Genomic DNA, 23,666 nt, shown 5'->3' with positions numbered 1-23,666 from the left:
CATTAATAATACGCGATAGAAAGAAAAGCTCGATTGCAATTTCAAGAAGAAGAAAAAAAAGAAAAAAAAAAGCAAGAAAAGAAGCCTCATTAAATCGATACGAGCAAAATAACTTGTCACGAGATAAGACGATTAATGTAACCGATATAACCGAGTACAATAATAATAAAAAGAAAAAAATACGATTAATAAATTCGCTAGAAAAAAAAAAAAAAAATACATTGGTAACGAAAAAAGCTCCAGAAGAAGAAAAAAGAAAAAGAAAAGTAAAACAAAATGATTAAATATTCTCGACAAATCCGAAAAATAATATTATATCGTATTGACGGATTAAAATCGGATCTAAACAAACACGCGATGTGATGTAACAATTAAAATGAAACCAAAAAAATTGACGAATAATTCGATTGTTATAAAGTAAAATAATTTCCATAGTAAGATGAAACGATGAGATAGATAGTTAGAGAAATGTTAGATATATACATACGTTCATACACACACACACACACACGCACATACGTTCATACATACATATATACTATATTTGGTACCGCAAGCTCGAAACTTAGGTAAAAAGAGGAAAGGAAGGGGTTGTGCTTGGTGCACGGGTTTACCCAATTGCGCAAGCTCAAGCTCGTCCTTGTTCCCTCCCACTCTGCTTGGGGATAGGTGGGGATAGGTGGAGCTTTGCTTACCCGCCAATACATATCCCGGTTCTCGGTATACGTTTGCCGCGTTACCCCGTCGCATCATCAGTCCTTTTACGTCCGAGAAAAACGCGCGATCATCTACGCAACGTCGGTATCCAGTGTGTGCCACTAATATCTACATATATACATATATATATATATACCTATCATATATATATATATATATATATTTATATGCATAACCAGTTGGACAACTTAAAATAATATACAAACCAAATAAACAAAACAACACGCACTCAGCACCCCTTCTTTACCTCGCAATAACAAAAATCAAAAGAAGAAGGAGTACAAGAAGAATAAGAAGAACAAGAAGAACAGGAAGAGGAAGAAGAAAAAATTGTGTGCCCGCTCGGATTTTTGTTTTTTTCTCTTTTGTTTTTCACTTTTCTCCGATTCTCTAACTCAATAATATATCAGCCATCTTTTATATAAAATCACGCACGTTATAAGCTAAGAAAAAGATGGAAATGAAGAAAGAAGAAGAAATTGAACACTTTTCAATTGGTTAAAAGTTAATTAGTTCGCGTTAGTAGTATACGGGTACCGTCGTGATTTCGTTATTATTTTTTTTTTGTATAGTTTTCGTTTGGAGGGCGGGAGGTGCCTTCGAAATAAGAAAAAAGAAATATATATTTATATATATTTATATATATTGAAAAATGCATACGCAAGATTCGTTCGTGCGTTGTCACTTTATGGGGAATATTAAATGTTCGAATAATTGGAATCATGCTGATTATCAGGATTGAAACGAGGTTCAATAGGTTAAATCATGATTTCATCGATATCAGTGTCGGCAATAATTCATTTACAAATCTGGGAACCTTGTGATCCTCACCTGAAAATCTTGGTATTTGTTCTTCGTGCATCTTTGGGGAGGGGGGGAAACGAAGAAGAAGAAGAGGAGAAGAGGAGAAGGAGGAGAAAAAGGAAGAGGCGGAGGAGGAGGAGGAGGAGGAGGAAGAGGAGGAGATCATGGCTCTTAAGCAGGAGTTTCGAGCAATCTTTTGACGAGAAATACATTTTCTTTCATAGACTAAAGTCGACATTCTTCTTACTCTATTTCTCTCTCACTCTCTCACTCTCACTCTCTCTCTCTCTCTCTCTCTAACGCATATCCAATTTTTCAACGAAGAAAAAAAATTCAGTTCTCGTGTTTTAAACAGACGCGAATAATATTGGCCGCGTCGTTGTCCCATTTTTCCTCTAACGGGGTACGTATTCGTTCGATTTTACGTTTCTCAATTAAATTTCACGCATTAAACAATATATTCGTTTGAGTTTCGGGGAAGGAGAGGCGGGCGGGCAAAGAAAATTATTTTTTCGTTCGAAAGGAATGGCAAAAATGGCATGTTTTTGCTCTTTCTTTTTTTTCTTTTTTTTTTCTTATAAATTTTGGTTGTTCAATTTATTATTTGAAAATAATGAGCCATTGAAAGAGCTTTGTGGTCGAACAAATATTTCGGTTTCTCGAGAATATTGTAAGTTTAATTGGATTTGTTTTATATTCCGTTGAGACGAACGATTTTTAAATTTCGTGAAATTTTCGTGTGTGCTTTTGAAATATTCAAAAAAAGATTATCGTTGGTTATGTATTTTTATCTGTATATATTATAAATATATATGTGTGTGTACTTAAATATGTACTTATGTATATGCATATATATATATATATATATATAACTGGTGGTATAGGCCTGAACGCGAGATGCTGCGACTACTATTCACATCGTTCCATTTTTTCCGGCATAACGAACAAGATCGATCTGGGACAATACGATAGGTCAACCGAAAATCTCGGCTAAGTTACCGTCGCCATCATTAAGTAAAACGTCAATCGAATATTTTCCATTTTTTTCCCGCCTAAAAATAATATCGGGTTGGCAACTAAAAGTTAGTGAGTGGGAATTTTTTGATTGGCAATATTATTCTTCAAGCAAACGGATTTTTACGATTTGTAAAACCTTTAAAAAAAAAAGATAACGAGAAACGAAACAAACTTGTATTACAAATATTGAAATAATATAATATGTTTTTTATTTTTTTTCGTATATAGAGAAATTATTTATAAAATAATGGAGAAATTATAATATAATTTATAATAATTTATAGTTTATATTCGAAGAAAATTTGATGATCGTAATAAGATATACGACAAATGAGAAAAAACTAAAGATATATATTATAAATTTGTATCTGTGGGGGGCAAACGTAACGGTAGATCTGCTCTTTCTCTTGTATTGCGGCTCTTTTGAGCGGTTTCAAGATCGCACGTGAAAGGCAAGTGTGGTATACCGATCGATCGTTTTAAATTTCTGCCAGTCTACGTCGACCCGGTCGATCGACAGCACGTCACCTCGAATGCAAGCTCCGCATCAACTGTCCGCATCTTTCACGGAATAATCTCGATAAATATCGTACGTAGTATAGAAGTTAAAAAAAAAAAAGAAAAAAAAGAAGAAGAAAAAAAAAAAGGAAAAAAAAAGAAGAAATCCCGAAAGTTCGTCGAATGAAATATTTATTTTCAATAAATATCGCGCAGAGAGATTTTTATTCGAATTTTTAATATTTATCATCGTTAAACAAAAGTACACCTTTGTGAGACGCGTTCCTGTGGAATTTCGTTTAGCGTAAAGTACAATTTTAAATTTCAAGGTTAAATGTGAAAGGTTGATCCACGGAGAGCCGCCATCTTTGTTCCTAAAACCACAAAGTTTTATCGTTTTTAATATTCCACGATTTAATATTCTATTCCTTTCCAATTTTATTTCCTTTACCTAGGGGAAATATTTTTCTTTTTTCTTTTTTTTTTGTGTCAATATATTTATAACACAGTTTATTTATTTATGTATATATATATATATGTGTGCATCGATAATTATTATTTGTATTAATTATTACGGATAAATTAATATAAATATTTACTTACAATTAGTATTCTGTATTATTAATTGATAGCATATATGCATAATAATAATTAACAGAATCATCTTTCATTTTTAAACATCAATAATATTTTAATCCATTTTTTAAACCAAACCTTCGTTAAAATGATAACGATTTTAATTTAAATATTTTTAATAATTTTAATGAATATTATATCATAAAAAAAAAGATTGATCGAATCGTGGGCCCTGTTTTGTTTTTTTCAAGGTGCCAATTCGTAATCAACGAATTCAAGATCGGATGTAAGTGTACGCGTGTGCAACGGTGTAAGTGTGCGTGTGTGTGTCTCTCTCTCTCTTTTTCTCTTTTTTTTCTCTCTCTCTCTCTCTCTTTCTATCTTTTTCTCTCGTTTTTCTTCCCTTTTCTTCTTTCGTTGTGCACATGTGTCGTAGTCCTTTGCAACACTCTGCTACAGTAATTGGATGAGAAGAAGAAAACTTGGACGGTGGACAATAAGAGAAACAACAAAATGGATACTAAACCACTGCGAATCGTTTCCGGTCTTCTTTTTTGCATCTTTGTGGGCTCACACGTTGGTAAGTTGTCAATCATTTTATTTATAAACAATTTAGAAAATGTTTACCCCAATATTGATAATCTCATTAGATTGGAATTATTAGGCGCATATATGCGCCCACGCAAATTATCCACTTCGGAAGATAACTGTTTTCACATTACGTCCATTAATATTACTAAATACGTGATTGGTCGGACAATTTTCTTTTTTATAAATAAAATGTTTAAATGAGATACTTACGATTAGAGAAAAGAAAAAAAAAGTGAAAGGAAAATTGTTCTCAGGGGAAAGGAAAGTCATTTCGTTCTAATACTCGATATTTGAAGATATTTCAAACAACCTACTCGATGTAACAGAAACCCGTTTAGTTAGGTTGTTGAGCAATCCGAAAAGAGGATTTTCTCCCACGTTCGGTAAAGGACGAATCGTGGGAGTCGCTCCTAATTTTCATTCAGCCGAAAATTCCTCCGCTTATGTCAGCATTCCTTCATTATCGTTTCTCCGATCGCCTGATTATTCTCCTAATTTAATGATTCACGCGTAAGATTCGAGATCCTCCCACGAGATCTCATCGTGGTAGTAGACGACATTTACGTCACCTAATCAAATCAAAAATAGACTTATTATTCTTATTATTATTATTATTATTAACAAGATTAGAATTTTTGTGTGTGTTTCTTACGTATTTCGATTATCACATCTGTGTGTATCATCTAAATTAATGAATCACTTTGATAAATATAATTTGCATACAATGCGATATCAGATATATTTTCCTTTTTTTTTTCTAAATCTAAAATAAAGAAATCAATCATTCGAGCAATCAGTAATCAATCATTCGAGCAATCAGTATTATTTTATTGTATTCAAATAAAATACGACATCATTTATAAAAAGAAACAAAATAACAAAGTAACGTTGGAATTTTGTCGTAAAATATGGATGGTGTACCTCTCTCTCTCTCTCTCTCTCTCACTCTCTACGGTGTGTGTTATAATTTGAAAAGTATGAACGATTTAGAGGGCAAATTGCTCGAGAAAAAGGAGGACGCGACACCCAGGGCCTTCCGAGTGGAAAGACGACAGCAAATGCGTCGTCGTAATTGTATAATGGCCGTGGTGTGTTCGAGTTGAGATACGAAGCCCTGGCCTGCTTTTTGCTCGAGGACTTTCACTCAACGTTTCTCTCTCTCTCTCTCTCTCTCTTTTTCTCTCTTTCTTTATCTATCTTTCATATATATATATATATATTGTCTTCTTTATTCACTTTCCAACACCTATCTTCAGTGTTCATATTAAATTTTCTTTCCTCACGTTGTGAAATTGAAATTCATTTATATCACGTTCAGTAAATGTTTATGATAAAGTTGTTGAACTTTGTTTCTTTTGATTTATTATTAACATTGGTATCAAATTTATTTGTCAATCTAATAATAAGATTAATTATTAATCTGTATTTTAATTTATATACATTTGGATTGATTTATTTCGAAGTCTTAAGAAAATTGTTTTTCCTTATAAGTATTCGCGAATTTGATTGGTTCTTTTATTAGGATACCTTGTATACTACATTTAGAAAAGTTAACGACGTTATATATATATATATATATATAATTTTGTAGCCAAATGCAAAGTGTTTCGAGTTTTATGAATATTGTTCTACATACAAATATAGTTTGTTAATAGAATAAATACGTAATAATTATTTTACAGGATAGAATATTATATTTTAATATCTATCATTTGTGTTGAAGAACATACACACACAAACACACATAATTTGAACGTTAAATATATAAAATATTTGCAATAAATTTGGATAAATTCATAAAAAAAAGTTTATGATCGTAGATAGTTCATGGAAGGATCTTGAACCCTTCTATTTCAGAAACATGATGCCTGTATCCCTGGACCAAGGGTTTACAGACGATTGCACGCGCACATCATGTAGCTTCCAATAAAGCTTCGCTCGAGTGCTCGATCAGCACTCGACGAATCTCGAATCCAACAATAGCTTCGTTGTACGTCCATCTATCTGAAATAACCCATAAGGTCTCTAGAACAAGTAGTATATGTACTATATATATAGATATATGTAGATATATAATATACTCATATATAAATATATATAAGTGCTGCAAACTTTATTTCTTTTTTCCATCTTTCTTACACATTTCTTCCTTCTATCGTTTTTGCAATAGCTGTTAGGTCTACACATCCGGATACAAGCACAAGAATTTAGTTATTTTCTTCCTAGGGATTTTTTACAAATGGTTTATACGTGTTAGAGAGAGAGAGAGAGATATAGAATTATATTTATATAATTTTTATAAATCTCAGATATATTAAATCTTATTTCATTTCAATCGATCTAATGTTAAAACTATTTAAACATTTTTATATTAACAATATATACACTTTTATGCAATTTTAATGAATTAATATGTTTAATAATATATTATTCTTCTAGAAACTTTGACAATGATCATAATATCGAATAAATTCCACGTATTATAACTCGTATATAAATAAGATTTATAAATATATCAACAAAATACGATATACTTTCATATTATAGTTAAAATCGTCACGCATCGGTGCTGCTGTTGCTGCTTACATACACGCAGCACACAGTTACGATTAGGTTTGTCGAACGATAGTAATCATAGACGCATTTATTTTTCCCTATTTTCCTTTCTTTTTTTATCATCCTTATCTTTTTATTCTAGATACATACTTACACACCAAAGTTTATATACATATACATATATATATATATTTTTTTTTTCTATACGTTATCTGCTTTCCCGTGGGATTACTTCCGGTTCGATGAGTCTGCCATTACTACCACTAACTCAACGAACAGCACACCGAGTTCAATCCCCGAGCTTTGTGTCGTATTACATACAAAATACGACTCATCCCTACATATATATTATATTACATACATATATCGTACATACATACATACACAAACGCACACTTACAACACGCGTATATCAAACTGGTCTCACTACATAAACGATTATGTATAAGTAATATGTGTGTGTAGACTAGTTTGCGCATGCGTACTTTACAGTTTCCCTTTCCTATCCACTACTTACTACTTATTTACATGTATACAAGTGTCACGTGTTTTAACGTACTTACTATATATTACTTTTTCTCTCCTTATTTTTTTACATACGTGTGTGCACGCATGCACCACGTACATGTAAGTACACATATATTTATACGTACAAACATTATTACGTATCTCCTTTACAATAACTGTGTGTGTATGTGTGTGTGTCTCTTTATATTAGTGAAATAGTTTCTTTTTTTCTTTTCTTTTCTTTTTTTTTACCCTCGGCATACATCGTAAATCGTCTGTACTACTTCTACCTTCCAACCCCTCCCCCTCTGTCCCTCTCCTATTTTTTCTTTTTTTTTTATCACCATTAGAGAGCGTCAACCCCTTACCCCCATCATTATTTTTTTTTCAAACTATTACCAATACTTCGCTGAAACATCATCGAGCGTATATTTTTTATTTGAATTTCCAAAATATTTTTCCCCTACGTTTATATTAATTATTTATTATTTATTTATTTATTGTGCTTTCAGATTAAATTATGACTTATATAATAGAAATATTATGTTGGAATGAATCATGATAATTTTGATTGGAAATTTATATCTTTAGATTTTAATCGATAATATTTATATTTCCCCCTCCCCCCCTACATAGTTTCTTTTTTTTTTCAACTCAACGTTCACCGGAGACTTATTACCTTGACATAAAAATAAAAAAAGAAGAGGAGGAAAAGAAAAAAAAAAACAAACTCATAATCGTTAGGAACGTAAATCCTTGAAAATTTAACTTCGCGTCATCCGGTTGGCCCTGATCCAGATTACGTTCGATGTCGATACGATCGTCCTGTCTCCTGTGTGAAATTCAATCGATTAGCTGGATATATTAGAATAATTGTCAGCTATTTTATATGTCCTCCTGTTATGTTAATTAGACATTTATTTCTAAACTGTTATATTCAAAACTACTGACACACCAATTTTAAGTTTTTCTTTTTATTATAATATATCATAAGTTGTAAATAAAAAAAAAAATTATTAGAAAAATATTTCCTATGGATTAAAATTATAACAGGTAAAAAACTCTAAGAAGAAAAAAACAAATGAAAACATCCCATAAATGTCGAATACAACAATGTAATATTGAACAAAAATTTCATTAGTTTCAAATTCAACTGATGTAAATTACTTATACACACACCCATAAATTTCTTTCGTTTTATATTTGAGAAATTTAGTATTTTCTTTTTTTTTTTTTGTTAATTTCTTATTCTATTAAATTATTATTTTATTATAATATATATAATAATAATTATATAATGATTACATACATAATTATTAAATTATTCTATTAAAAAAAACAAATTGATAGTATCAATATATATATACAGGGTATCCTAATTTTAATTCGCAAAATTGTAATCAGAGTGTTTTACAAGTATCTTCTGTACGATCTACCTAAACATAAAAAGTGTTTGATCAGAGAACCGAAGCACATATATGAAAAAGAACTTTCGGGTTTTCCCCTCTTGTTAATACAAAAGTTGCTTGTTCACGTGGATTAAAATGGAGAAAGCTTTGAGTTAAGGGATGATCAGTGGTCTCACGCAACGATTCTCATGTTGTTCAGCCTATACTATGTCCGTTGGGAATCGCACATCTGTCGACCCGAAAAGCAACAAGTACATGCTATTAAATGTATACCAACTAGTGACTCCAATTACTTGAAGTAGTCCGATATTGCATTTATTTCAACAACCTATCTACTACCCTACATAGGTAGACCACCCACCCTTAAATCATCTTTCTAATTATTATATGGATTATATTATTTGTTTGTCTTTATCTTGAAATAATACAAATTGAAATAATGAAAATGAGAAGAATCAAATGCTTCGCCATTTTCTCTGATTTTTATTATTATTATTTTTTTCATTATAAATATATAATATGTTTTATATATTTTAATATATTTATAATTATAATATATTTATATAATATATTTTAGGGAATAATATATTAATAATATATATTATAATACTAATAATATACAGGGATAATATATTTTAAGGGAACATATCTTTGTTTTATCATTTTATCTTTTAAGTATTTCATCTTTTTTCTTTTCTTTATTGAATTTTATTTTTATAAAAGATTATAAATTCTCGTAAAATATTTGTGGTTTTAGTTGCAACGAATTTAATCGATCGTAATCAAGGATGATCTATAATCGATTCGACGTGAGGTTGCATTTAAACTCTCTTGACAAAATATTATTCCATAAAGAAAGAAAGAAAGAAAGAAAGAAAGAAAGAAAGTGAAAAAAGAGAAAGGAAAAGCACCTGGTAGAATCGCGAAGTATTTTATTTTTTATTATGCGAAAGGAGTACTTTGGAATAACGAGTATGCCTGAAAAATATTGACGGTTTACCAAGTACACAAACTGAATACGAAATTTCGATCGTACGAAATAGTACGTGTTCGTTGAAACAAATCAATATCTGTCTCTCCGTGTTAAGAAGAAAATTCAATATTTCGCGAAACACACTTAATAAAACATTATCACTATTGTACATAAAAATAATCCCGCAATCAAAGACTTTATTTGTTTATATTTAAATGTAAATATTAATACGATGATAATCAAGTATTGCAAATTATATTTCCTAATACATAATTATTATACATCTATGATAAATCTAACGACTTATTAACAGTCGTGACATTTTCAATGAACTAAAAAAAAAAACAATATTTCTAATTATTAATAATAATAATAATAATAATTAGAAATATTCTATTATTATGAATATAAAAATAAAATTATAAATATAAAAAATAAAATTAGTTAAATATTTAAAAAATAACATATATATAATATTTTATATAAATTTATTTTATAAATATAATAATATTTTATATTTTTTTTTTATATTTTATTATATTTATTATATATAAATATTATATATAATAAAATATAACGTCAATTCGATGAGATATTATTACTTACGGTTAACAATCAAAGATGAGAGACGAGAAACGTTCGATAATGATATCATGCTGAGCGTTTGTCACACCGCCCACCTAATAACGCGTTATGCACCCCTAAAGACGCATAAATGGTACTCGCACTGCGTATAATAATCGTCAAGGGGAAGCCTGTCGGAGCTTGTAATGATATTAATTTGTTACAGTATCCCGTAAAGGTAGCCTAACTGTCTAGTCTTCTTATAAATCGTCATGCCCAACCCCTCAAATAAAAATAACTAATTAATATGAAATATCTAGTGCGTGTAACAAAATTTAGACTAAATTTCATTTGCGATTTGAACGAATTTTTGATTGATTTGATGCAAGCATATAGATGAAATATTTTTCTTTTAAATCATTATATTTTTTCAAATAATATCAATTATATCATTTAATCGATAAATTATTGTATCTGAATTATATAAACATTCGAAATACGAAATGGTATAAATATTTCACTAGTGTTGCATAAATAAGATTATATTTTGGAAATCATTATTTGAAATCAATTAATAAAATCAATTAAAAATTCACAGAATATTATAATACAAATCCCCATTGAAATTCTTCTTGACTTGAATTACAATAATTATTAACGATAAAAATAAACATTGAAGATAACATTTTTTCATTATATTTTTAATGCAACAATGTTTCCTTACATATTTTTCTATCGAATCATTTTGTTTTTTTTTTTCGAATGATCGAAAACCATGAAAAAATTCTTTCTTTCCCATCGACAGATCACTGTACGTATATAAAATCACGTAAAATTGATGATAATCTATGCAACAACTATCCCAATAAGATCAGAAAGATAATCATCGAATTAATTCGAATAATCTAAGATATTATCAATCCCCTTCCTAGGTTCTTGGTTAAACGTTCAAAGTTTTACGACACCTCCCGCGTGAATACTAATACTCTTTGAGTATAAGAGTTCATCTCTTCGATTTTCTTTAATTTTTTTATTTCGATAGGCAAAAAAATCGTTCAAATTATTCTCGAGATTTCTCGTAAAAATCCATTTCTAACGAAAAAAAACGATCTAATGAAAAGAAAAAAGGAAAAAAAAAAAAGCGTTTACAATCTTCCCGTCCCTTTTTTCATTCGCCACCTCCACCCTCCCCCTCCCCAACCCTTCTTGCATTTTCCTATTCATCTATTTCTTTCTATTTTTTTCCTATCGAGGGCGACGAAGAAGGGGTCGGGAGTCATGGGTAGAAAAGAAGGAAGAAAAAGAAAGAAAGAAAGAAAGAAAGAAAGAAAGAAAGAGAGAAAGAGAGAGGAAAAAAAAATAGAAAAGGAAAGATCTCTCTGTTCTGGATCCTGAAATTGTATCGTATCGTGCCTTTGCCTGTGTATCTGTTTCAACAAAGTGAAATGAAGGCCGTCGAGGGTGAATCAAAAGAACAGAAAGGAAGAGAAAAGGAAGAGAAAGATAGAGAGAGAGAGAGGAAAGGAATGGGGATAGAAGGGGGTAGAAAGGGGAAGAGAGAGAGAGAGGGTGGTGTATCAGGGAAACAATTTAACTAATGGAAGAGTATTACCCGTAGAAATCTACGATCTCCAGCGATTCCTTTGTACGTTATCATCCACATCTTTACGTGTTTCCAACGTAACCGTCCTCCTACAGATTGTCTTCTGAATTCCCTTAGCTGAATCTTTAACGTGATCTTTCAAAAAAGATCTCCTTTCCTCCCCTCCCCTCCCCCTGCCTTCAACTCCTTCTGTTTCTTCTTCTTCTTCTTCCTCTTCTGCTTCTTCTCTGACTGACTGACTGATTTTAGTATACGACTGACTCAAATTTTCCCTAAGAAATATATATCGAAGTAATTCGAAGAATATTTATTCCTTTTTTTTATGGGTAGTTTGATCAACCATTGACAAAATTAAGCTAGATATATAAAAATATATATATATATTTCAAATAATTTGTACAGAAAACTACGGGGGTGGGTGTGGGTGTGGTTGTGGGTGTTTGGTAGGTGTACGAAAAATACGAACAAAATTTTGCTTTACAATTTTCTATTGAATTTAGAATATATTTCCTTTTTTTACTCTTCTCTCCGAGAATATTAATATTATTATATCAAAAAAAAAGAAATAAAAAAATAAGAAAAAATAGAAAAAAGAAAATAAGAAATGGAAATAATTTTTTAGGATCGTTTTATCGGACCACAGGAGAACATTTTCTAATGCAATATCATAATCGTTCTTGTCGGTTACGTGTGCGACACGACGAAACAACCCCTCCCTGTATTCTGATTCCCTCGCTTTCGACGCTATGCTTCCCATGAAATTCCTGTTACGGTGAATCTGCCACGAACGGGACATATAGAACCGTCCTCATCGTTGTCCCACTACCACCCCTTTAACACCCTAACCCCCAACCCCTTCTCTCATTCCAATCGATATGCGACGACACCCCCATGGGGAGACATTCATATCGCAGTGGAACTCAAACACGAACCAGTGATACACGTTATGTAATATCGTTTCTCACTCTAACTTCCCCCCCCCACCCTCTTCTACCCTCAACCCCAATCCTCTACAAACCCTCCTCCCTATCTTTCTCTCGCTGTTCCCTTTCTATTATTTTTTCTAGCTGCTCACCGCGGCCACATTTACATTTTTGCTGTTACATTCACGCGAATGGGAATTAGTCAAACATTTGAAATTAATGATCGTTTATTGCGTGGTTATAATTATTAATAATTATAATTATTATTCTAATTTTAGATCCCTTCTTTTCCGTTCTCTTTTTGTTTTTCTTTTTATTTCCGAGAATTTATGATATCAGGATGAATCAAAAGTATCCCGCGTTTATTCTATCGTTTTGTTCAAATATTGCAGCAGCAATTCTTTCGAAAAATCAAAAAATAAATATTACTTTACCCGCGAGTAAAAATAATGTTAATTTAAAAAACGCACGAACAATAATCTAATTCTATTTATACATTATGTTAATTAGATTCTTTTTTGTTTATATTTGTTTGCAATTTTGTATAAATGTAAATCAGTTCGAAGATTAAAAATTCGATTAGATCGAGAAACGCGTTTGGCACGCGTCCATTTTATAATTTGTCCGAACGGATATTTTCAATTAACGCAAGAGACATGCAATGGACGTATTTTAATAACTCTTTTGTCCCCGAACCCTATGTTCTCTATTGGCCCGATTAAGAGACCCCTCTTGATATTATCTCCAAGATATTTCGTACTTCATTCGGGAGGAATCGCTTTTATCTTATTTGCATTTAATATTAATGCAACTTTTCAAACAAATTCATTAATATTATTAATACAACTTTTTTGATTATATTGAGACATTTTAATATTCTTATATTAAGAAGCACGAAATATAATCAAATAGAATTGTATTCTTTCCTATTACACTTATCATCTATTTTTCATCTCGAAATAAAAAAAGGAAAAATAAAGAAAAGAAAAGAAAAGAAAAGAAAATATTCCACAAGGAGATCCCAAGTCTCACGAATCTGTTTTTTCAAACGCACTCTCTTCAAATACACTTTCCACCCAATAGAGATTCGATTTCCATGGAATTCGATAAATCGAAATGCGTTGAAGGATACACCCCAGAGGGTCAATTCTCTCTCACTCTCCCTCTCTCTTTCTTTCTCTTTTTGTACACTTATGTTGTTTGTACGATACGTGGTGTAAGAAATAAACAAAACATAAAAATTCGTTGTCCCAAGAATAGTAAACTGTTGAAGAAAAAGTAAGGTGTCGTAAAACAGGATGCATATCTGTTCATGTTTGGCACGTGAGAGCACACAGACAGTTCGACATTGCAAAAGGGTGGTGGTGGTTGGTCTTAATGCATTTGGTGAGGTAGCTCTACTACGCATCAGCAAGCACCCTTTCTGCAAGCTCAGCTTCTACTCCCCCCATTTAGTCTCTCTCTCTCTCTCTCTCTTTGTTTCCACTCCACCTTCCAAATACATTTACGCATTCAACGTACACCCCCATCTACGCACATGCACACGCACACACGCAAAAATATAAATTATTATTATTATTAATATATAAACTAAAATATAAAAACCGGATTCATTTAATTATATTAGAAATATTATTTAACAAGCCAATACATTTGTTTATACGTAAATATACGTGTATGTGTGTGTGTATGTGTATGTAAAAAATGTAGTCGTCCTTTCCTTTGGAATTGTATTCCTTTCCCTTCTATCCTAAAAATCCCTCTTCTACTACCCTTACTTTCTCTTTCCGCTTTCGTCTCCCTCCCTCTCCTCTCCTCTCCTCTCTCTCTCTCCTCTCTCAAGAGTATAATGGTTCTAAAACGAAGCAAGCAAGCAAGCAAGCAACCCCCTTGGCTTTAATCTCTTAACGGGCAAACGACAAAAAATATCATTCATATTCCTCATCGACGGAATCGGACGAAAACGAGAACAAGTCTGGGACGGATCAATTAACAGATTGCCTTGTTTCTATCTCAGTTAGAATGTCGATTTATCGATGGGGACGTGGTTTCGATATATGAAAGTGATTTTTTTTTCCTCTTTTTTGTTATATTTTTCTATTCGTTTTCTTTTTTTTTTTTTTACCAGAGATTAGAATGATCGATACGATATACTTTTATTTATAAGAAATAAGAAAATAAGAAAAAAAGAAAAATCACAAACAAATATAATGATCTTGTTTTATTTTTCTATTCATTTTCTTTTTTACCAGAAATTTGAATGATCGATACAATATACTTTTCTTTTTCTAAAAAATAAGAAAATAAGAAAGAAAGGAAAATCAAACAAATAATTTAATGATCTTGTCTAACATTAGTAGTAACACCTAGCCTACTATCCTACAAGTATAGGATCGAATTAAAACTCGTCTTTTACCGGTACCAACTAAACCCTCCCTCTTCCTCCTCTCTTCATGCACCCCTTGTTACGTTACTTTCGTGAATTCTCACTTGTACGGAAGGAGAGAGAACAGCTCGGAAGCACTTAGAAAATCGATAAGCTCTGGCTCACTTGATCCGCCGCGCCGTTGGCTGCTGCCAGGCCATATCTTGATTAAAATCAGTGCCACCAGTTCTCACTCTCTCTCTCTCTCCCTCTCTATTTCCTTTCTTTACCCTTACCAACAATTCCATCCCTTCATAGTGCCAACGAATCCGGTTAACGTCTCGTTAACGTCTTAAGTCATCACCAACTACCAACTTCCAACTTTTTCTTCTTCTTCTTCTTCTTCATCTTCTTCATCTTCATGTTCTCTTTCTCTTCTTCTTCTTCTTCTTCTATCTTCTTATTTTTTTTCTATTTTTTTCTCTCTATCTCTCTCCTATTTTCAAGACAATGGAATCTAGTTTTACGACAAAGTATTTGTATTCATAGACAACGACGAAAAACGAGCAGGACAATGACGAAAAGATAAGAAAAAAAGAAAAAGAAAAGAAAAGAAAATTGAACGAAGATGAAAATGATAGGAGGAACTATCATATTTTTTTTTTTACAAGGAGAAACACGTTTAAAAATAAATAATTAAAATCTCATAGAACATTGTTTCGATTATACGTATATGAATGAAATCGTGAATTGTCGAGCAACAAAATGTATCCCTTTTTAATTAGTTCAATAATAATGTCACGGTTTTAATTAATGCCTACGGATATATTTGAACAAATGGATTCCAATAACAATTGACAAGCAAGTTTCAAAAGGAACCGTCAGTCAAATCGGCTAAAGTAACGAGCCCTGCTGATATTCCTATATGAAGTTTCAACGTAGTATTGTATATTGAATAGAACACACACGCAATATGCTTTGTGCCAAGAAACCTCGAGGCTAAAGGCAACCCCCTCCCCCATGCCCTACGGTGTCCTATAAAGCAAAAGAGAGAGAGAGAGAGAGAACATTTCTGGTTAAGATCCTCGTGTGTCGAGGGACTATTCGCAATCCGAAGACTCTCATCATTGACGTTAGTGTAGTATAAGGGGCATCAAAAAGAGACGACCATAAGAGATGGATAGATGGATATACATATAGAGATAGATAAAGAAAGATTGAGAGAGAGAGAGAGAGAGAGAGAGGAAAAACGGCTGCTGTTTACTCTGCTCAAATGTTGACCAAGCTTCCTCCTCCTCTTCCACCCCCTTCTGCACTTTCTAGGACCAACCCCATATCCTGCTTTCAGACGAACCTCTCAGAATCTGCAGGGTGGTTGCTTTGGTCGAAACTCTGAGAAGATGATGATGACCATCCCTTAAGAAGAGCATTATGATTGTTATTATTATTATTATTTCAAGTATAGATCTAATTGAGAGATTTTAATAAGTCATAACCTGGTTTGATGATGATTGTGTATTACGATGATTCTCTTCTTTGGTTTGTTCATCCATTAGAGGAATCTAAAATTGAAATATAGATAATTATAGTAAAGTTCAATGAATATGATGTAATAGATATATATATATAAGTAAAAGTATTATTATATATGATTTAAATTATTATTACTATTATATATATTAGATTAGATATATATTATTATATTATATATATTAGATTAGATATATATTATTATATTATATATATTAGATTAAGAAGAGCATCATGATTATTATTAATATTATTATTATTTCAAGTATAGATCTAATTGAGAGATTTTAATAAGCCATAACCCTGGTTTGATGATGATTGTGTATTACGATGATTCTCTTCTTTGGTTTGTTCATCCATTAGAGGAATCTAAAATTGAAATATAGATAAATTATAGTAAAGTTCAATGAATATGGTATAATAGATAGTAAAAGTAAAAGTATTATTATATATATGATTTAAATTATTATTATATTATTATATGTATTAGATTAGATATATATTATTATATTATATATATTAGATTAAGAAGAGCATCATGATTATTATTAATATTATTATTATTTCAAGTATAGATCTAATTGAGAGATTTTAATAAGTCATAACCCTGGTTTGATGATGATTGTGTATTACGATGATTCTCTTCTTTGGTTTGTTCATCCATTAGAGGAATCTAAAATTGAAATATAGATAAATTATAGTAAAGTGCAATGAATCTGGTATAATAGATAGTAAAAGTATTATTATATATATGATTAAAATTATTATTATATTATTATATGTATTAGATTAGATATCTATTATTATATTATATATATTAGATTAAGAGCAGCATCATGATTATTATTAATATTATTATTATTTCAAGTATAGATCTAATTGAGAGATTTTAATAAGTCATAACACCTGGTTTGATGATGATTGTGTATTACGATGATTCTCTTCTTTGGTTTGTTCATCCATTAGAGGAATCTAAAATTGATATAGATAAATTATAGTAAAGTGCAATGAATATGGTATAAGAGAGAAGTAAAAAAAGTAAAGTATTATATATTGATTTAAATTATTATTATATTATTATTATATTATTATTATATATTAGATTGGGGGAAAAGAAATCGATTATGTTTGTCTTGAGATAAACGTGAAAATAATGGATTTCTTTTTCTTCAAGCTAATATTAAATAAAATTACTAGCAAGGTAATACTAATCGATATTATCTTGTAAATGTAATTTTGTCATTATTTTAATTCATATATAATGGGGAGAAAACAACAGAAGAAGATTATTTTATTCACAATTTTCTGGAATTAAACTTGCAATCAATCAATAAAATGTGATAATTATTTTTTAACAATTCAATTAATAACAGACCAATAACAAAAATATTATTTATACGCAATTTGATTCCTGTAATGGTAAATGCAATTAAATTAATTAAAAAATAAACGCAACTTCGACGCGCAATATAATGTAAAAATCGAAATATAAATCAGTTTGAAAACGAAATGGTCATCGTAATGAATGAGTCGAGTATCATTGGAAGTTCAATAGAACCCGTAACAAATGATCAGAAAAATGTATGCATAATCTGGTATCAGATATAGAATTGACATTATTCGAAAACTCAGGAACGAATGGTGCGTTATAGAAAAAAACAACAAATAACAATCGACTGAAAAATGGACACACATATCACGAGAAGTATGATGAATTTAATACATCATAATATAACGGGTGATTATATTAAATAACATTCATTAAAATCAACCGTTTACGTATCATAAAATTTTCCTACAAAAATCATTCAAAAACTCAGGAACCAAATGGTGAACACTCAACGAATAAATAAGAAATTTTCTTTCAAACAAATCAATCCTTTCAGAATTACATTAGGATGATCAGAATAATTTTTGATCATTATTAAAAGTTTTCTTTAAATATTGTATATATCACAGAGAAAATTCAACGAAAACGAATGAAAGATCCGAAATAAAAGTAGAATAAATGGATAAAGAATCGTATTTAAAATATTTCAAATAAGGCAGCCCTTTTCTTAGGGCTTTCCTAACGCATTAATTCGTCGCGGTGATTATGGATCCATTAGCGTGGCAGTCAACAAATAGCATGGTACAATCCAATAACCGTCGGAACCCATAATAAAAGGGAAGACAGTTTAGGCACCAGTCAGGGGTAGTTTAACTTGCTGTTGGTTACTACACGTTTCACACCGACACATAATCGTGCTAGTATTTGTTACACGTGAGTTTAGGTATGTGTAAGTAAATGTAATCATTTGTCCTTATGGGATCGTATTCAAATTAAATGTTCATGATTAATAATAGGCACCATGAAATTTAAAAACTCACGACACATTTTCAAAATATATTTATTTAACTTTTCTTCTACTTTTTTGTTTTTTTTTTATTTTAAAAAAATTTATTTGATTATTTGAATTGTTTCGCGTTTATTCCCCCGTAAAATAAACCAACACATCAAAGTATTCTAATCCAAAAACAATTTGCATAGTTACTTTGTTTAATTAACCGCGTTCGAACACGCAGATTACAAACGCAACGAATAAATACATTTAACATCAACGACAATAAAATATTCTCATGGAAACGAGAATTATTTTACGGAAATATACTTAAAATCGGATTAGAATAAGAGATACGAAGAAAAACGTATATTTGAAATAATTCAAAATGATTGAACATTTGAAACGAATATGCGTTGCTATTGATGCATAATTATTTGCATACGTTACAGTCAAAATATTTCTTCTTAATATTAATAATCAATATATATATATACAACGTAACATTATATATTATAAAATTAATTGTATATTATCGATAACTGAGAGATAATAATTGATGTTCGAAATGTAATGCGAATGTACATTCATTAGATTCATCAACTTTTAATTATGGTTCTATTATAATTTTAATTTTCAATCAAAGAACCATTGTACCCTATCTGTCAAACTTATAACTTCATAGTTCACGATTTTATATTAATTTTATTAAAAGTTACTATCTACTACTAATCTAAAAAAAAAAAAGATAAGAGGAATGTTTAAAGGGGACAAAAATATATATTAAAAAAGTTAATAGACACACAGTGATATCGATGAAGACGTTTGGTACCATTTTACGTGGGCCACGTTGTATATTACGCGTGTGTGTGTGTATTAAACTACATAGGGGTGGTTAGACACCCCCGCATGACCAAGCAGATAGCGCTCATTGCGTTCAGTGTCACATCAACGTAATATCCTGCACACTTCCACTACCACCATCACCACCACCCCCATGTTCCTTTTATAAATGAAAAAGAAGGGTGGGGATGAAACGGGCAACGGGATTTGTTTTTTTTTTTTCTAAAGGAAAGAAAAAGATGACACAAGGGATGGTGGAATACGTTTAAGTAAGAAGTAGTGGTGGTAAAGTGCGACTCGTTTTTCAAGAGCACGGTTTGGTTGAAACCGGTGATCACCAACGAACGGGGTAAATGGAAAAAAAAGAGAGAAGGGTAGATTCGAAGGGCGAGGGTGAACTAAAAGCCTCGTCTATGACTTTTGGCTAAAGACCGAACACGAGGAGGGATGCCGGTTTATTAGCGTACCTCTTCCTTATTTTTTTGTTTCTTTTTTTTATTTCATCCTCGACTAATTTCTAATCACATTTTTCTTTATGTTTATTCATTTCGAATGATGTTTTTATTTTTTTGATCGAAAATTTGTGAAAATATTTTTGTGTGCTTATTTAACAAATTACGTAATACGAAAATATAATTATTATAATAATTTAGAATATATTAGTTTGTTATATATAGTAAATTAAAAAATCATTATACTAGATTTAAATAATGTTAATGTTATACATTGATAAAAATGTATTTTCTATTTTCTGAAATAAATTTAGTAAGAAAATATTACACACAATTCGTAATAAAATAAAAAAGACATATAAAATATTCGCTTGAGCCTTGTCGAAAATTTTATAAAACGAAATAAATAAAATATCGAAGGGGGGGGATGGGGTGAAGACTAAAAAAAAAAAAAAAAAGCATACGCACACGCATACACAGACGAAATAGTCGATCGGTGTCGACTAGCGTTATTCAAACGATGGTATGAGGGATGGTGGGGGTGAAGAGGAAAGAATAGAAGGGTGGTCTAAAAGCTTTGACCATGCATTTTAGATAAAGACCGACACGAACGAAGCGTTAATTATCGTCCAAGCTGGTTTCATTGTAAATCGACATGCGAACGTGTGTGTCGCGTGATCCTTGCGTTGATTGTCCCTTTGAATAATCCTCTTGATTGCAGGAAGGAATAGAAATACAATAGGAAACAAAAAAAGAAAAAAACAAAAAATAGAAAAGGAAAGAAGACAAAAATTAATCTATTAAAGTAATATTACGTCTGGGTATTAAAAAATAAGAAAAAAAAAAGGACTGCACCAAAATATCCTTCCTCTTGAATTTCATTTTTTTTAAATATATATTCGATATATTATAAATAAAATCTATATTTTAATAAAATAATATTATATATATATTGTTATAATTATTATTTATATTGTTATATATATTGTTATATCTTAATATGTTATATTATATTGTTATATTATTATTGTTATATTAAAATAATATTATATATATTGAAGAGTTGATATAAAGTTTTAAGCCTAAACGCATAGAACAAATTTTTCATTTCCAAATGCAAAAGCTCATGACGAAAATTATTTTATAATATTATTACAAACATTCCTAAAACCCTATACGAAATTCTGCGTTAATTCCGAGTACCAGGATATTCTATATTGTATGTTAAATATCAAATATAAATGTAATTATAATATCATTGATAAAAATATATTAAATATTAATATAATGAGTTAATATATATATAAATATAAAAGATTTAATTAAAATCTCCATTGCCTATTTGCAAGGATACAAAGCCTTTATTACGCCGAGGAGATATTGTTATAACCAAATGAAATGAAATTCTCATGCAAATTTATATAGAGTTGGCTTCCCCCCTTTACCATGTTAACTTCATTCTCTCCACTTTTGTATTAAATTGACGATGCGTTATTTCCACCGGTGGGGTGTAGTGACAGGGTGAAATGGGGGTGGGTGGGGGGTTGGTGGTTGCGTGAATTTGAAACGGGCGTTTAGTTGTTCACGAATTTGTGTACTATTTAATTCGTAAATAATCTACAAACATATTTATTACATCTCGTACGTATGTATGTATGTATGCATGTATGTATGCGTGGGAAGAAAGGTAACAACGCGGCGAATTTGGATTTTGTCAGATTGTAATTTGAATGAAAATTAATGATTCAATTTTTGATTATTAATTTTATGATTTCAGGACAGGCAAGAAATGGAACTAATTATTATGGAAGAGAAATCGGTACGTTCGCAAGATATGCTCACGGTATCAAAGGGGTTATATACGCCGCAGATGACACTACGATATTCATAAAAGGATTCTCTTATGATGGTACGGGTCCAGATGCATATTTTTGGGTCGGTAACAGTTCTAGACCAAGCCCTAATGGTTACATCGTACCCTATCCCGAAGATTACAAGGGCAGGTAATCTTATGTTTTATAAATTTCAATCAAATCGTTAAATAATTCGACAAACTTAACGATCCTTTTTTTTTTCTTTACGTATTACGAGTATACGGTGTGTGCGTGTGAGTTATTTACAAAAAAAATACAAAGAAATCGACAAACATCGCAAACTTTTCTCTTAAAGACTTTTTTTAATTCACTTGGAAACATTTCCTTAATCCTAAATAATATTCTTTACTTTTCGTTAACACCATAAACAAACTTACATTTTAATTAATATCCCCCTTTTCTTTTTAATATTCTAAGATTCTTATATCCAATACGCGTATAATAAACAAAGATATTACAAAATAAAAATACAATAAAATTATCTATTGAAAAAATAATTAATTGAAATAGACAAATGAACTTACTAGAATTCTACGTAGAATCTTAACTTCTTCTTCTTCTTTTTCTTTTTATTATATTCTTCATCATCGAAACATAAGGACACACGCGAGGACGACATATATATGTAAAGCTTTGCATAAGGTTGATGATTCGGAGACTAATAAAGTGCTCGCAGAAACGAAATCCGGACGAGATCGGCGTATAATTCCCGTTTTATTAACTGCTAGCAGCATCCCCAGCTCGCGATTCATTCGTCCGGTCCGTCCCTCTATCCGGTTCCCTTTTGAAATGTCCCCCTCTTCCTCCCCCACTTCTTACAATTTCCTCAATTCCCCCCCCCCCTACCTTCTATATATATATTTCTATTCAACACAAACAGTATATATGCCACACTTTTCCTCCTAGGTTCTATGCTACCCGCGCACAACAAGTTCTTTGAGTTTCATTTCGTTCGTTGGTTACGGACTTCGTTTGCTCACACACCATTACTATTATTATTACTATTAATATACAACTATGACTTATGTTAGTTTACTACTACTGACTTCTACTAACACCACCATATTGATAATCACTACTATCAATACCATTATGACACTATGACTAGTATTTCTTTAACTAAAACAGTACCATTACTTTGAATACAACTTTGATTATTAATCTTGCAAGTATCACTATTCTTAATACTACTATGACTACTATTACTATTGCTAACACAACATTACAGAAAAAGTTTATTAGTTTTACACTGTGCAAGTAGTAAAATTTATTAATCAATTGTTTCCAATAAAACAAAAAGTTCTGAAACCAGGGAAGGTTGAAATGTTTAGAGACAAAAAAATAAATCAATGTTGACAAGATCGTACGAAACCTTTGTAAAATCATCATCGAGTGTTACCTTTGTCTTTTCAATTCCTTTAAACTTCGAACCTTTTGCTAAATATACCCTCTGACCGCATCCTCAACTTCATTTTGTGTTTTCCCTCCTTCGGCTCATCCAAAGATATTTGCTTCTAACACCTATCTACGTCCGTCAATGAAA

The 23,666-nt window shown here is 30.9% G+C and overlaps 1 protein-coding gene and 1 long non-coding RNA gene across 2 annotated transcripts in view; one reads left to right on the top strand and one right to left on the bottom strand.

The window, feature by feature from the left end:
• Positions 1-1,308: 1,308 nt before the first annotated feature.
• LOC122513844 (protein Skeletor, isoforms B/C) overlaps positions 1,309-23,666 on the top strand; it is a gene marked incomplete in the record, with an annotated part of 46,715 nt that continues 24,357 nt past the window's right edge. Inside the window, 4 exon segments of the mRNA XM_043630315.1 lie at positions 1,309-1,924; positions 3,864-3,922; positions 4,049-4,192; positions 22,027-22,252. Coding sequence (XP_043486250.1) covers positions 4,126-4,192; positions 22,027-22,252 — 293 coding nt within the window.
• On the bottom strand, positions 15,568-22,931 carry LOC122513845. The gene is made up of 7 exons (XR_006302902.1): positions 22,648-22,931; positions 17,540-17,605; positions 17,240-17,306; positions 16,936-17,002; positions 16,600-16,665; positions 16,368-16,519; positions 15,568-15,599 (listed from the first exon to the last, which is right to left on the bottom strand). It is a non-coding gene; the product is annotated as an uncharacterized LOC122513845 (long non-coding RNA).

This window comes from Polistes fuscatus, unplaced genomic scaffold (genome assembly GCF_010416935.1).
Source record: "Polistes fuscatus isolate 324 unplaced genomic scaffold, CU_Pfus_HIC Scaffold13, whole genome shotgun sequence".
In the NCBI taxonomy this organism is placed as follows: Eukaryota; Metazoa; Arthropoda; class Insecta; order Hymenoptera; family Vespidae; genus Polistes; species Polistes fuscatus.
This window is presented reverse-complemented; position numbering and strand designations above follow the sequence as displayed.